Source organism: Cryptomeria japonica, chromosome 5 (genome assembly GCF_030272615.1).
Source record: "Cryptomeria japonica chromosome 5, Sugi_1.0, whole genome shotgun sequence".
NCBI lineage: Eukaryota > Viridiplantae > Streptophyta > Pinopsida > Cupressales > Cupressaceae > Cryptomeria > Cryptomeria japonica.
In genome coordinates this window covers 672231820-672247456 of record NC_081409.1, presented here as the reverse complement: position 1 = coordinate 672247456, position 15637 = coordinate 672231820, and the positions used below count along the sequence as shown (strand labels likewise).

The 15637-nt window shown below is 36.7% G+C and overlaps 1 protein-coding gene across 1 annotated transcript in view; it reads right to left on the bottom strand.

The window, feature by feature from the left end:
- Nucleotides 1-6330: 6330 nt before the first annotated feature.
- The window catches only part of LOC131039533 (probable 2-carboxy-D-arabinitol-1-phosphatase), a 42115-nt gene continuing 32808 nt past the window's right edge, over nucleotides 6331-15637 (bottom strand). Inside the window, exons 6-9 of the mRNA XM_057972319.2 lie at nucleotides 7566-7619; nucleotides 7373-7471; nucleotides 7183-7284; nucleotides 6331-6861 (exon numbers count right to left, since the gene is read on the bottom strand). Coding sequence (XP_057828302.2) covers nucleotides 6454-6861; nucleotides 7183-7284; nucleotides 7373-7471; nucleotides 7566-7619 — 663 coding nt within the window. The 3' untranslated portion in view covers nucleotides 6331-6453. The remainder of the gene's footprint in view (nucleotides 6862-7182; nucleotides 7285-7372; nucleotides 7472-7565; nucleotides 7620-15637) is intronic.

Here is a 15637-nt window from a genome sequence, read left to right as displayed (position 1 = left end):
TCTCCTTTAGTGAAAGTTCTTCAACGGTCCTCCTTCTAGCACCAATTTTGTAAAGAGATGAGAGATTGATTTTGAGATTGTTGCTATAAGGTGTTGAAGCAGTAACTTAATACATTGTTCAATTTGATGGTGTATTGCTTGTTTTGTTTTGGCAACTTGCATGATCTTGCTCTCTTCACTTAGAATAGATTTGCTTTTAAGTTGTTAGATGAATGGGATTAATGAGATTGTTTATAGTGCAAAACCCTACTCATACCTTTTGTTAGTGGCTGATTGTTGCTAACTTTGTAAGGTTAGTCTGAGTCTTTTATACATGTAAGCTTAACTTCGATCATCAGGTGGACATTGTTCATTGATGGTGTTCATTGGTGTTTTGAAAACACTTTGCACAGCCTTTGAAGATTGCACCACCTCTGTGTAGTTGTCTCCTAGTGGCGAAGTAGAGTGTGGTTTGGGTTCACTTGAGCAATCCATGTCTCCTGGTTCTTAGATTTAGATTAGATTAGAATAACGTTTATAAACCCTTCCTATTTAATTTCGCATATTTTAAGTCAAAAAAATCATAAAAAAGAGCTCCCATCGATAAATCATTCGCGAGTTAAATTCATTTAAGTTGCAAAATTGTCAAATCTTCTTTCAGTGTACGTAAGGCCCCTTGGATCACCAGTATATCACATCAACCAATTGAGTCACATCCGTTGCATATAGGAACATTGGAGTCAATTGTTTGAACTTTTGCAATCTTAGTCTACAACTGCACTTTGATCAAGAGAGAGTAAGGTGACCATTGGTAACTTTATTATGTGTTCGACACTGTCATAAAAAACATGTCAACTACCCTCGGGCCCAAAGGAGATGGCATTCTAGGGCACCCTGTTGCAGCCTCATTCCCCTACCATGGTGCAAGGAGACCAATGATAGAGAGAGAGGGAAAAGGTTGGCTAGATGACAGGATAACAAAAAAGTGGAAACCTCAATGGGTAGACTACCTCATATGGATGGCATGGGCCACATGAGGCCAAGATGGATGGTATATCCACACTTGGGCACAAGGTAGAGGGTCCAAGACACCCCATCGAATTCACATTCTCCCAAGTTCTCCAATGGTTGAGTTCTCTAGAGATATTTAATATTTTATGACTCAACTAATAATTCTGCTATGAATTTACTAATTATTGTTGTAAATCTGATTTAATTTACTAATTATTGTTGTAATATGATTCGTGGAATCATTGTTGTAACTTCTAATCTTTTTGTAGGGTTCAAATCAAGAGAAAGGTATTCTCTAACCCACTTGTCTATTTGGAAATTGAGAAATTAGAGCAAATTTAGGGCATTCCCAATCAGGGGACATTACAAATAGTATCAGAGCATGATCTTGTCAGCTTGTAGGGAAAAGCTAAAACAATGAATTGCATTCTATTCAAAAGCAAATTGAAGATCTAAGAAAGGGATCTATAACCTTAGTCCAAAAATAAAATCAATTAGACTAACATTGCATTTCTATGTATGTATGCCTGTAACTACTTCATACCTAGTGTGTGTTGACCACACTTACTTGTATATTTAATATGTGTGCTTTTCTCCTAATGCCTTGTATTTGCTTCATGGCTGATATGTATTCAGCATGTATGCCTTTTGTCTTATGTGCATTTGTGTGTTGCTTCATGATTGAAGTATGTCCACAACACGAGGGCCTTTCTCATATATGATTTTTACCTTACATGTGCGCTTCATACCTCCGTGTATTTATGTGTATTACTTCATGTCTCACATGTTTTACGTGTATGCTTCATGTCTTTCTTGTATTCATGTGTATACTTCATGCTTCACGCCTTGCATGTATTTGTGTGTATGATTCATGCCTTATGCATATTCATGTGTGTACCTCATACTTCATGTGTTTGCTTCATACCAAATGTATTTCAACATGTTTACCCCATGTGTGTTTTATATGCATACCCTTCTCATATTTGCTTGGTGTCTTGTATATATGATTCATATCTTACAAGCATTTATGTGCTTGCCTCGTATTTGCCATGGTGTGTGTGCCTTCCTAATGTATGCTTATGTCTTGAATATGCTTTGCATCGTGTTTGATGTGTTTACAACAAGTTTACTTCATGTGTTTTCCCAAAGCCATTTCATATTAGGAATCATCTTGAAACACTCCATCATCATTGCTTGAGGACAATCAATTTTGGGTGGGGTAGACTATAATATCCCCATTTTAAAATAAGGTTTAATAATAAATAACAATAATAATAATAAATTCATAAAATAAAAAAATATAATATAATATGATTAAAATGTAATTAAGTTAATGAATGGTCAAAAGGCATGGAATGAAGAGTTGTGACTCTCAAAAATGAGATATAAGAGGGAGAACAGATCATTTGAAGGAGTGAAGAAATGAATGAAGCATGGCAATCAATTTAGGATTAATGGAGGAAGAAAGGAATAGGAAGTAGATAAGGTGTTGTTTCTCTTGCCGAGGGGCAGGCATGATGGAGTGATGTGACCTCAACCTCACATGGGAAGATACAAAAGGAAGATGGTTCATTTGAGGAAGAGATGGAAGGGAGATCAATTTGGAGAATAATATATTATTCTCAAAGGCAGCAATGAAAAGTGGTGACTCGATTGTTATGAAAGGTGGTGCCTCAATTCCTATGAAAAGTGGTGACTCTTCCCCAATAAAGTATAAAGGAGACATCATTCTAAGCATTCAAGGATCACTCACTCACTCATCAATCATCTAATCAACAATCACTTAGTGATCACTCAACAATATTGTTTATCCATGTTTATGATTAATCACATACTGTTAATATGATTATTTTCAGACTAGTATACTCTGTAGTTACTTCATATATTATGAGTGTGCCCAACCATGGTGCAAGGAGTGTAGGCCTGCAATAGGGGTACAATGATGGGGCACTCCTCTATGGTACGCCACCTGTATGAGGGAACTAGATGGTTCCACGAGGCCAAGGGGGTACCCTGCCCTTGGGCTCAAAGGAGATGGCATTCCAGGGCACCCTGTTGCAGCCTCATTCCCCTACCACGAAGCAAGGAGACCAGTCATAGAGAGAGGGAGGGAAAAGGTTGGCCAGATGAGGGGATAGAGGAAAAGTGGACATCTCACTGGATAGACCACCTCATATGGATGGCATGGGCCACATGAGGCCAAAAGCGATAGCATATCCACTCTTGGGCCCAGGATAGAGGGTCCAACACACTCCATCGAAGTCACATTCTCCCAAGTTCTCCAATGGTGAGTTCTCCATAGATATTTAATATTTTATGACTGAACCAATAATTCTGCTATGAATTTACTGATTATACTTATCTGATTATTGGTGTAAATCTGATTTAATTTACTGATTATAATACTCTGACTATAGCTGTAATCTGATTCTTGGAATCATTGTTGTAAGTGGCTTCTAATCTGTTTGCAGGGTTTAAATCAGGAGAAAGGTATTCTATAACCCACTTGTCTATTTGGAAATTGAGAAATTAGGGCAAATTCAGGGCATTCCAAATAAGGGGGCATTACAATCTAGATTTTCATTAGGTGGAGGATAGTATGGAGAGGTTACAGTTTGTTCTCACCAATTTAAAATAGTGCATTTTGTGTAAAAAATTACTTAAACATATATTACGAAACATGAAGCAATACTAATTCCATTGAATTCTGATTTGTATATTAAACAACCTAGCTTTGCCATATCATCTAGTATTGCATTAGGTGGAGTATAACAAAGAGGCTACAGTTGGTTCTCATCAAGTTTGCCAGTTGACCTGGTACTGGGGCTAATGAATTTGACTGGTTTTTACAGCAATTCTCTCCAGTTCTCGTAAATGAAAAATTTTATTTTTGATAAATGTGGGTGTATACTATATATTCTAATTTTTGCAAGAGCAACAACAAATATAGTAGATAATCCCTGTATCCTTTTGCATGTTGCAGACTGTTATGTAGAACTACACTTTCTCTTGAAGATTGATATTATTTTATTACCATTTTCCTTCACATGAGAAATAGACACTAAATACAACTGCTGGATCCATGGCATAACGAATACTAAAGGATCTTTTCTGTATTTTCTTTTACCTTTCATTTCATTAGTAGCTGTAGCCGATTTAGTTTAAGGATGCTTTATTTGATAATCTATACTTTTTTTTTATCATCTCTTATATTTTGGTTTACAGGCATTAATCTTGGAAATCGGTTTTAGGTTACAAGGGATAAAAATGTTTTTAGTTTGTCTGTCGGCGTGAGCCGAGTATCATGGAAAGATGAAAACTGAAAGCTGTCGTGATAGATTTAGCATTTAAATGCTATCTTGTAAGAAGTTAGACCATTAGAATTTTGTTCAAAATGTAACCTGGAAAAATGTTCACCTTTACATTTTTTATAAGAGTCGTGTGTAAAAGAATTAGTCAGGAAGAGGCATATGAGCTTTAAGCCCAATAGTTGCAATTAAACATTCACGTAAGGAACAAATCCTTAAACCAAAGCCATGGTATTTATATGGGGCTGCTAGAATTGTGCCAAAAATTTCATTGCATTTCAATTTGCATAAATTTATTCATATAAGAAAAATAATATACACTGGCAATGGAGCGTATCACATGGCCTTTAAATTGGATGTCACATGGTCTCTAGATTGGATGCAAAATTTGCCCTTTTAATGCGTCACATAGTAATGAATCCTTTATTGCACATGGTGGATGAGGTTTGGCACTTAGAAACATGTAATGCCACCTTGCAAATGGTTCTATTTGTACTAATTAGTTAGTTGCATAATTTTGCATGGAAGCCCTCATTAGAGGGAAATGGAGGAGAAAATTGTTAATGTTTGTAGCTGCAGGAGATTCCATTATTCCTGCAATGGTTGTGAATCCATATTGTTCGACAATTTTGAGTTCTGCATTTGATTCTTTGGATTCTTTCATAGCTGGAAGGGTAACGACTTCCTTGATAACCGCCACCAACCTGTGTGCATGAAATAACAACTTCGTGGGAGCCTTGTGTGTGCTGGCAGCGATTTTCGTATTTCATCCATTGGGAGGTTCAGATTGTTTCATCGCCTATGTGGCTCTTTTGATAACCGGTTTATGTAACGGCTCACTTTGTAACTGCCGATAGCTTATGGCTCTACAGCTTTCCGTCTTCCTTCGTCAAGAGATATCTTCGAGCCTTGTTCTTATATATTGTAGCGTTAGCAGGTTGTCGGGGGTGTGCAAGATGTTAATAACGGAATTGATATATATATATATATATATATTTGCTTATGAGATCATCCATGTGAGAAGCCTTGGATCTTCATCTGCATTTCTGTATCTTCTCTTCATATATGATTGATGTATGAGTATTTCATATTACAGAGAGCTTATGTGCTAGCCGTATGGTAGAAACCATCAGTTTCTCTGAGACATTATCAACTTATTCTGTTAATTGTCAAGTGATTAAGCTTGTGAAGCTTTGTATCAGATTTGTGCCTTTAATAAAGGTTGATTTTTGGTGTGGCTGGGTTTTTCACCCTCAGGTGGAGGGTTTTCCCAGGATAAAATTCTGTGTATCTTGTTCTTGTGAGATTTTTCTAAGTTTTAGATTTCTGTGTCTTACCTTTCTGATTCTAACATTAACAAAAATAACTCAAGTTTCAACTATCTTAGGAATAGCACCTCCTTTTTTCTACATCGGACCAAGTAAAGAACTATGTAATCTTTTTACTGATTCAGCTGAAAGAGTTTCAATACCCTAATTTGGAGCAGTTGGAAAATCAACCAAATCCAACTATAAAAGGTCAATAGCTTGGTGATAGAGCAGCCCAGCAGCAAAAGAGAGGTCCTAGGTTCAGGCTGTAACTGTTCCATGGAATTTTATGTTGGTGTCAAAACCAGGGTAGTGACCAAAAGCATTTATAGTGTGGGTTGAGTGAAGAATTTAAAAATTAATCCACATACCAGATTGTCAGGACTGGTAGCTCAGTAAAAGAGCAACCCAGCAGCAAATGAATGGTCCAAGGTTTGAATCCTACGTGCCATGAAAATTTCAGAAGCCACCTTTGGCATTTACATACACATGCATTTGATCATAGTACATATAATTCGTATATTTTAGAACTCTTGTCACCATATCTTTCTATATCTTGATCGTTTGGATGCTTCTAGTATATAGGGACAACACTTGTGATGTCAAGTGTTTCTTATATCAGCATTTGGGATATGCATGGGTGTTTGGTGTGGTATACAAGCCTATATGGGAATGATTATAATATGTCTTGGTTAGCTAGGAAGCTAGATCGTGCTAGGAAGACATTTCAATCAAATACAGCATATATTAATACAGCAACCACCATACCTCATGAATAGAGGAAACATTGTTTATAATGCCAAGTTACTGGCACTGAAGAAAAACATCTGAATAATACTTTCCTCTAATCAAAAATCTTCCTCTGCCATAGCTGGCCTTGTGACAGGTACCGACCACCTGCCCAAATGTGCCGTATAGTTAAGGCATCGAACAACCCCTCTCCCATTAGGACCATCAGGGAAGTCAATCATGCTAATACTGCCTGTATCAAGATGAAAAGCAGCAATGGAGGATTTTTCAAGCCCAAGGCAATGACAGAGAATTCCAATATTTACTATTTCATGGCTTACAACTATAACATTCCTCTCAGGACTAGAAAGATCCTTTCGCAGGTCTCCCAACTGCTTGGTCAGACTATTCCAAGCTTCCCCAGCCCTATCCCAAAAATTTGAAAATGTGTCTTCAAGGTTATCGCAATTTTGCTGCAAGCATTCTTGCCACCTGCCAAACTGACCCACTTGGTTCTGTAACTGTTCCTGCAATAATTATAAAAATATCAAATTTAAGCTATTTACATGCTTCTCATTTTCACTCTCTTTCAGATAAACATATTATTTACAGTATAAAAAAATTGGAACAGAAAAACTATTAAATCAGTATCTCTCTGAAATGTTATATACATCCAGACATTCAGCACATATATCTACAGCAGTAGGACCTTTTTTGTTTCTATATCCATGTGGAAATCGAAATAACAAGAGAAATGCTGGCAATAACTACCTTCTGCACACTATGACAAGACTGTGTAGTCAAAGACAAATCAAATTATAAAACCAGTCTAATGACCTGGTACTTACCAACAATACCTCCCAAGACATATCTCCAAGTTCCTGCATTTGTTTTATTTCCACATATCGAGGTACACAATCTGCTCCCAAGCAATCTGCAGCTTCCTGTACCTGAAAATCCCAAACTTGAGAATCAGTCATTTCCTGTTCAATCAAGGGGTATCTGAAACACTTCACAATTTCACAAAAAGTATCAAACCTGTGCTATGGCCTCGGCTGTTTTTAAGGCAACAAAGTGAGGGCTGCACAAAATCGAGCCCACCCTCAAATCTAATAGAAGCTCTGCAGTTTTCTGAGACTGTGTGGAGTATGATAGAAAAGAGGCTGCTCGTTAATCATCAAGCTGGATTCACTACTAGAAAATGATATTGGAAGCAAGTATGTAAATCCACCTGAATTGTCCCAAGCATATTCATTGGCGCATCAAAGGATGTAGGGAGTCCTCCCTGCAACCAATCAGGAAGATAAAAAAAATATTTGAGAGGAAAAATATATAATGTACAGTTATGCATTTTCCACAAATATAACAAAATGTGATATCAGAGGAACCAACACCTATGTCAAAGGTTCTAATGGAAAAGGTGCATACTCAGAAACTGGGAGTTACACTTGTATCTGGTGTCCTTATGGGATACTCCCGGATTTTACTGGACTTCAGCCAATGGAGCCACAAAGGCATCCAAAAGTCCTTCGAATAAATAAGAAAATGCAGTAAATTCACACAATTTACATGCTTCACATGCTTTAGGGATAGCCTGGACATCAACTAATGACATAAAATGTATGTTTTAAATAGCACCATGAACACTGTAAGACTCTTCTTAGAAAGGATTCTGTTGTCTGTAACAATTGCTTTCCAAAAATACCTATAAACTTTTCTCCTAACGAGAAAGTTCTTTGTGAAACCAGACTAGTTTAATCGCAAAGGATGACAAGATTGTCGAATAGAGATCAAGATTAAGTATGGTGATACCATTATCTTCATGATTTGTGTTGACAATTTGATCACTACAGGTAACAATTCTAAGGTTATCGAAGAAAGTGAATTTCAACAACATATTTGAAAGGATTGACATAGATTACTACATCGCCTAGGGTTCCAGTTTGACAAGAAAAACACAAAATTTTCATTTCTAAGTAGAAGTATGTTGCAAACATTATGATCCAAACTGAGATCTGACGCTGTAACTAGACAGTATCATGAACTTTAAACCATAGATCTGCTAATTTTTTAAACAGATATATAAATTTTCCTACAAGAGATATGCAGTAACGAACAACAAAGGAAGCAACTTCCCTGTTTTATGGAATTTTTGGAGTCAATTCGACAATCAACCTCAGAAATGAAATAAATGGAAATGTCCTCCACGAGTCAAATTGAATATTGATGGTACTTCAAGAGGCAATTCAGATCAATCAGGGGCAGGGCTCATATCAGGAACTCAAAGGGAACTTCATAGCCACTGCATCATTTAAACTTGAAGAAGGAACAAACAAGAAGGCTGAGGCTCAAGCATTGGTGCTTGGCCTCCAAACTTGCCATCATCTCGGATTAAGCAATGTAGACTCGTAGAGATACAAGATTCCATGAATATAATAAATCCAATCAGGAAGCAAAAGACTGATAACTGGAAAATCAGTAACATGCTATTATAGGATTGGCCATTCATCAAAAATTTAAACTCCTTCACGGCCCAACATACATATATAGGAAGGATAATCCAGCCACAAATTATCTTGCTAATTACACTTTTGAAATGAAAGAAGAAAAGAACCTAAGTCTGCTAGTTGAAGACTAGGACGAACTTCATTCTTATAATCAAGCTGCCAATCATTACAAGAGATGATCTCTGGAGATTTGGTATACATCAAAATTATTGTTTGGCAATTCAGACCTTAGCTTAAGGTGAAATATGATCTCAGCACAGGCTTAATAAAAGGTGATGATTAATATCATCTCCAAAAACATTATGAGGTGGTATGTTGTGGGAGGATTTATCTTGAAGCCAAGCATTACTTCTTCATTCTGTCAATCACCCTCAATGGTTGGAAAATGAATACAACTGTTAGATTGACATGTGAAGGTCCACATGACATTTTTTAGGGTATTTTTGGATTTGAGGCTTAAGAAAGCCTTCAAAACCCATACTAGTTTTCTTTTGTATGTTGTCCAATGGGTCCAGTGTCCTAGGTAAGGGGTTTCTAGGTGAGGATGATTTCAGAATTAAGGCTTAAGAAAATCTTCAAAACCCATTTAACTTTTCTTTAATATGCTGTCCAATGGGTCCTAGGCAGGAGTTTCTGGTTGCTGAGAACAAATATCAGGTTAATATCAACAATTCCTCTATGTTTGTGGCAGTTTTTCTTGATTTGAGTGATGGCAAGGAAATGGTGAGAGAATTGGTTAAATCTCTGGTCAAGAAGCATGTGTTGGGCAGTTTCAATGAGCAGTTGCAAGTTGCAGCTCTAGGACAAGGCACTCCAAATGACAGTGACACTACTTTGCCAAAGAACTAACCTTCAGGTGCCTAGAGGCTGTTTATCATAACTAGCAACACTGCAATGGAGAACAAAAGGTGCCACAAAGCCAAAAACGTTGTTGTCTTCCTAAAAGAGGCCATGGGCCAAATCAAGGAGCCTGGGATTGAATGGATGATTTCTCTGTGGATCGATAGCTCTCAAAAGGAGAACAACTAGGGTCATGGTACTGCTTTGCTCAATATTGATAATTGTTTCAGAAGATAAAAATAATGTAATATGAATGAATTCAAGGCATTTTGTGTTTAAGCCCAGTAGTCTTAGATAGCAGCATATGCAAGTAGAAAATAGGAAGAATTGCGTAACAATAGGGGCATTTGTTTATAAACCCCTGTAGAAGGGGACATGACTGGATCTCTGTTATAATCCAGCAAACTAAAATGTATTTTCATCTTTATGTTTTTAATCAAAAGAAGCAACCCCACAATCGCTGAAGATTTAATGGAAGTCCTAGCTGAGGTGGGTGAGGAGAATATGGTGCAAGTGGTGACGGATAATGCAGCAAATTATGTTGCTGCAGGTAGACTATTGATGGAGAGGCACCCATCATTATTTTGGACTCCATTAGGAGCCCATTGCTTGGACCTCGTATTGGAGAAATTTGGCAAGCTTCCATGGATCAAAACATGTGGAGTTGGCCAAAAACATTTGTAAATTTGTATACAATCACACATGGGTCCTCAACCTAATGAGGCAATTCACGGGGCAAAAAAGAGTTGGCTCGTACTAGCATAACCCAATTTGCAACAAATTTCATCACATTACAATCCTTGCTTCAGTCAAAGGGAGCTTCGAGGGGCATGTTTGTTAGTGAGGAGTGGACTTCCTCATCCTATGCTAAGATCATTGCAGGGGTTGATGTGGAAAATTGGATATTTGATGAGCAAGGCTTTTGGGTACTAGCTGCGGAGATTGTAAAGGTAAATGAAAATCTAATTTCACATTATGTTTTAATTTTTATTCGTATTTTTCTTTTATTTACTTATTTTTGTTCACACTTACTTAAGTAAATGTATTTCACATTATGTTTTAATTTATATTCGTATTTTTCTTTTATTTACTTTTTTTTTTTCACACTTACTTAAGTTAATGTTTCACAATAATTGCAGTTCATTGAGCCTTTGGTAGTTCTCCTACCCGTTGCTAATGGGGAGAAACCCACAACGGGCTACATATATGAGAGTATGGATAGGGCCAAGGAGGCCATTAGATCCATCATATAGGAGATGAGGCTAAATATCATCCCATTTGGGAGATCATTGATAGGCGATGGCACCTGTAGCTTCACAAGCCCCTAGATGCAACCGCTTATTACCTCAATCCGGCATTCCAATACCACCTTGATTTCAAGGCAAATGAGAAGCTTCTGAATGGACCCTACACAATGATAGAGCCGATGTCACCTAATGTTACAACACAAATAGTCCACGAGATCGAGACCTTTAGACATGCACAAGAAGAGCTCTTTTCTCGTGACCTATGCAAAGATACTCGGACGGCATAGCAGCCAAGTAGAAATATATTAAGGGCATAATTTAAGTTTTAAAAGTAATAAACTTTTCCTCTTATATATTATTATTAAATGTTGAAAATTAAAGTGGGATAATAAGACTGATTTTTTTCTTTTTTCCCATCCCAGATACATGATGGGAAATGTTTGGAGCTAAGGTACCAAATCTTCAAAGGATTGCAATTCAAATACTTAGCCAACCATGTAGTGCTTCGGGTTGTGAGTGCAATTGGAGTATGTTTGAGCACATTCACTCCTAGAAGCGCAATAGATTGTTAATGGAGAAGTTGAATGATCTAGTCTATGTTCATTACATCCTTCGTCCACGCTATAGACAAATTATGGGCATTAAATCCACCCCCATCACACTAGAGGAGGTCGATCCACAATCTGATTGGGTCGCTAAGGCTGAGTATACTATCTTTAGTGATGAGGACCTTGATTGGGTTGACCAAGCAGATAGAGAGATTGAGGCTATAGCCATGGCACAAGCGGATAAAGAACGAACACACACATTGGATGTTGTTGTGGGTGGCACACAGAGAGGCAAAGATTATGGCTACATCATCATCCAAGACCTGTCTTAGACGGCTTTGTAGGAAGGATGTGGGCTCCTCTGAGCCATAGACTTCTAGTTTTGTTTTGATATTTGTTTGGAACTTTTGATGCCATGGATCTCATATTCCATGTGTTTTGTATACATTTGACAATATTTCTATATCTAAATTTGTTATTTCCTTCAGCGACAATTTGAGTTTATACTTATGTGACCATGTATACTTGTGTATGTGATCAAATTATGTTCTATTTGATGATGTTATTATCTTTAAGGTTTATTTATTAAAGGGTGCATGAAACAAGTTTTAATCCTTAAAAATATCTAAATTTCTTGGGGTTTTTAATTTGTTAGTCTTTGTTGAGCTTTGTGCGAAGTCCAAGTCCAAATCAAAAATCAGCTTGCTGATTCCACACTGAGTATGAGTCTCATGACCATAGTATATACTAATTCACCCCGACCCCCAATATATTTGTGTGCTTAACAATTGGTATCAAAGCTAAGTTCCTTGGAAGAGCTTAAAAACTTGAGGTAGATCCAAGATGGCACACATAGTTGCTAAGGAAGGTCTTTCTTCAAACAAGACATCGTTGTTTGATGGATCCAATTATACATTTTGGAGAACAAGGATGGAAGCCTATCTAATGGCTTTAGGGTTTAACATTTTTGCAAGCAATTGCAAATGGCTATGAGATTCTTGAAAATTCTCCAAAAGATCAAGCTAGAAAGAAAGCTTGTGAGAATAATGCTAGGGGAAGAAATGCTATCTTATGTGGTTTATCTAACTTTGAGTTTGTGAAGATAATGCATTGCAGGACCACAAAGAAGTATAGGATAAGTTGCACAATATCTAGGCAGGAGATGACTTAGTCAAGTACACAAATCTTCAAACCTCCCGAGGTCAATTTGAGAGTCTAAAGATGAAGGAAGAAGAAAATGTTGCTGCATTCATACTCCAAGTTGATAGAAATTGTTAACACAATCTTGGTGAAGAAATGAAAGAAGCCATGATTGTGAAAAACGTACTCAAATCCCTTCCCACAACGTTTGATTGTTTAAGCTGTTGAAGAAGCTAAAGATTTGAATACTTTGTCTATGGATTAATTACATGGAATTCTAACCGCATATGAGATGAGGATTGTAAATGATAAACCTTCAAGGAAAGAGGCAGCTTTCAAAGCATCTAAGAAGACTAATGAATCTGACTCCATTGATGACTCAAATCTAGAAGAAGCTAACTTTGTAAAGCAATTGCATAGAGCTTTCAGGAAGTAGAAAGGTAAGTTACCCTTCAAATGTTTCAATTGTGGTGAAGAAGCACATTTTATAGCAAGTGTCCATACAAAGCAAGCAATGATGAAGAAAAAGAATATCAAAAAAATTACAAGAGGTCAAGGCCTAAGAAGAAGAATTTTTAGAACAAGAAAATTTTATATTCTAAAGAGGATAGTAGCTCATCTAATGAGAATGATCAATGAATCTATGGAAGTGAATGTGAAAAGGAGAGAGCCCTATCCATGGCAATGGAAACTTCAAATTGTGATGAAGAAAATGTAAATTCCGGAAATGAAGATGAGGTGGATCTTGTGGAAGAGTTATATTGTGTCGGCAAGGAGATCAAGAGACTTAAGAGGAAGATTATGGAGGACATGAAAGCCAAAGATAAACTAGCACAAAATCTTGAAAAATCAAAGAAGCTAATCATAGATCTGAAAATCCAGATAGAAGAAGCTAAAAGGATAGAAGTAATCATGACAGGGAGATTAAAAGCAAAAGAGAAAGATTTTGTTAAGCTTGAAACAGAAGTGGTATCTTTGAGAAGGATTTAGAGAAAGCAAACAATCAGCTCAGTAAAAATTTGAAGTTTGGGAAGAGCATTGAGATTCTGGATGAGATTATGAATAGTTAGAGATCACCGCACATCAAGACTGGTATTGGATTTGATGAAACTCAAAACAATAAGGCGATTGAGTAGTCCGTGAAGACATTTACTAATGGCTCTAGAAGTTCAAGATCTGAGCAGTTCAAGATGACTAAGAACAGCAAAAAGGAAGATGGTTTCATTTAAGTTAACAAACAGAAGAGAAGATCAGAAAGACAAAATCCAAGAAGACGGATCTACAATACCAGGTTCAATTATTCTTTTTCTAGTTACAGTTTTAATTGCAATCAATTTGGTCATAAGGCAGTAAATTGTAGGAAGTTTCCTGTAAGACGAAATAAATTTGTAAGCAGAAATACATTTGCACCTTTGTTTGATTTTGGACATATTGCAAAAAATTGTAGAAGTGGTTTTGTGAATCCTACTAAGCTAGATATTAAGGAGAACAGTACAACAAATCAAAACACTAAAACTGAGAAAGTGTGGAAAAAGAAACAGAAGGAACAGAAGTCAGAGAGATCGAAGGTAGCACAAACTGCACTTCATGCATAGAGTGAAAAGAACTTGTGGATTATTGATAGTGGATGTTCTAGTCACATGACTGGAGATAAAAGCAAGTTCATGAACTTGAAAAAGTTTGATGGTGGAGCAATAACACTCGGTAACAATTCAGTTGCAAAGATTTCTGGAAAAGGTACTTTGAGTCTTGATGGTGGAAAAACTAAGACATATGATGTCCTATATGTGGAAGGTTTGAAACATAATCTTTTGAACGTAAGTCAAATGTATGACAAAGGATACAATCTTTCATTCAAAGCTAGTGGATGTGAAATCAAAATATAAAATATTGGTGAGTTGGTTGCGAAAGGAAGTTTGACAGAGTGATGTGTATAATCTCAATAAAGTGAATGGAAAGAATTGTTTTGTAATAAAGAGCGAGGAAAGTTGGTTATGGCACAAAAGGATGGGTTGTATCAATTTTGATCATCGTGTGAAGATTAGTTCTAAGGAAGCAATAAGAGACATGCCTAAGAACACAAAACCTTCATGTACTATCTACAATCCATGTCAAGAAGGAAAGCAAACAAGAGTGAAGTTTCCAACAAAGGAGTATTCGACTACAAGACCATTGGAGCTGGTCCATACAGACTTATGCAGACCAATGAGGGCAAAGAGTCTACAAGGTGACAAGTGTTTCATGGTGCTTCTTGATGATTTTACCAGAATGTCTTGGGTTACTTTCTTAAAAGAGAAATTAGAAGCTTTTGAGAAGTACAAAATATTCAAATCCTAGGTAGAGAATGAGAAGGTGGAGAATCCCTCTAATGAATTTGAATAATTTTGTGAGAACCATGGCATTTAGAGATAGTACTCTGCCACAAACACCTTAGCTAAATGGAGTGGTGGAAAGAAAGAATAAGACAATTCAGGAGATGGAAAGAACAATGTTGAACCAAGCTAAGCTACTTGATTTGTATTGGAGACAAGAAGTTCACACTACAACCCACATTTTAAATAGGACACAAATTAGAGTAAAGCACACTAAGACTCCATATGAACTATGAAAAGGTAGACCGACATCAATCAAACACTTTAGAATATTTGGAAGTAAATGTTATATCAAAAGGGGTGAAGACAATTTGGGTAAGTTTGACTCGAGATTTGATCAAAGTTTATTTCTTGGTTATTCTATAAGAAGCAAGGCATATAGATTTTATAACAAAAGGTCACAAAGGATTGTTGAAAGTGCTAATGTGAGAATTGATGAGACATTGCACTCTAATGAAGCTCCAGATGATGATGATAGTGATGGATCATTCCGCAATAGTGATGAGCCCACTGAAAGTGAAACTCAAAAAACAAATACCCCAGCTAAGTATGTTCAAAAAAATTACTCTACAAACCATATTCTTGGAGATAAAGACAATGGAGTTTAGACCAAAAGAACAAATGAACAAATACTCTTTGCTTTAATATC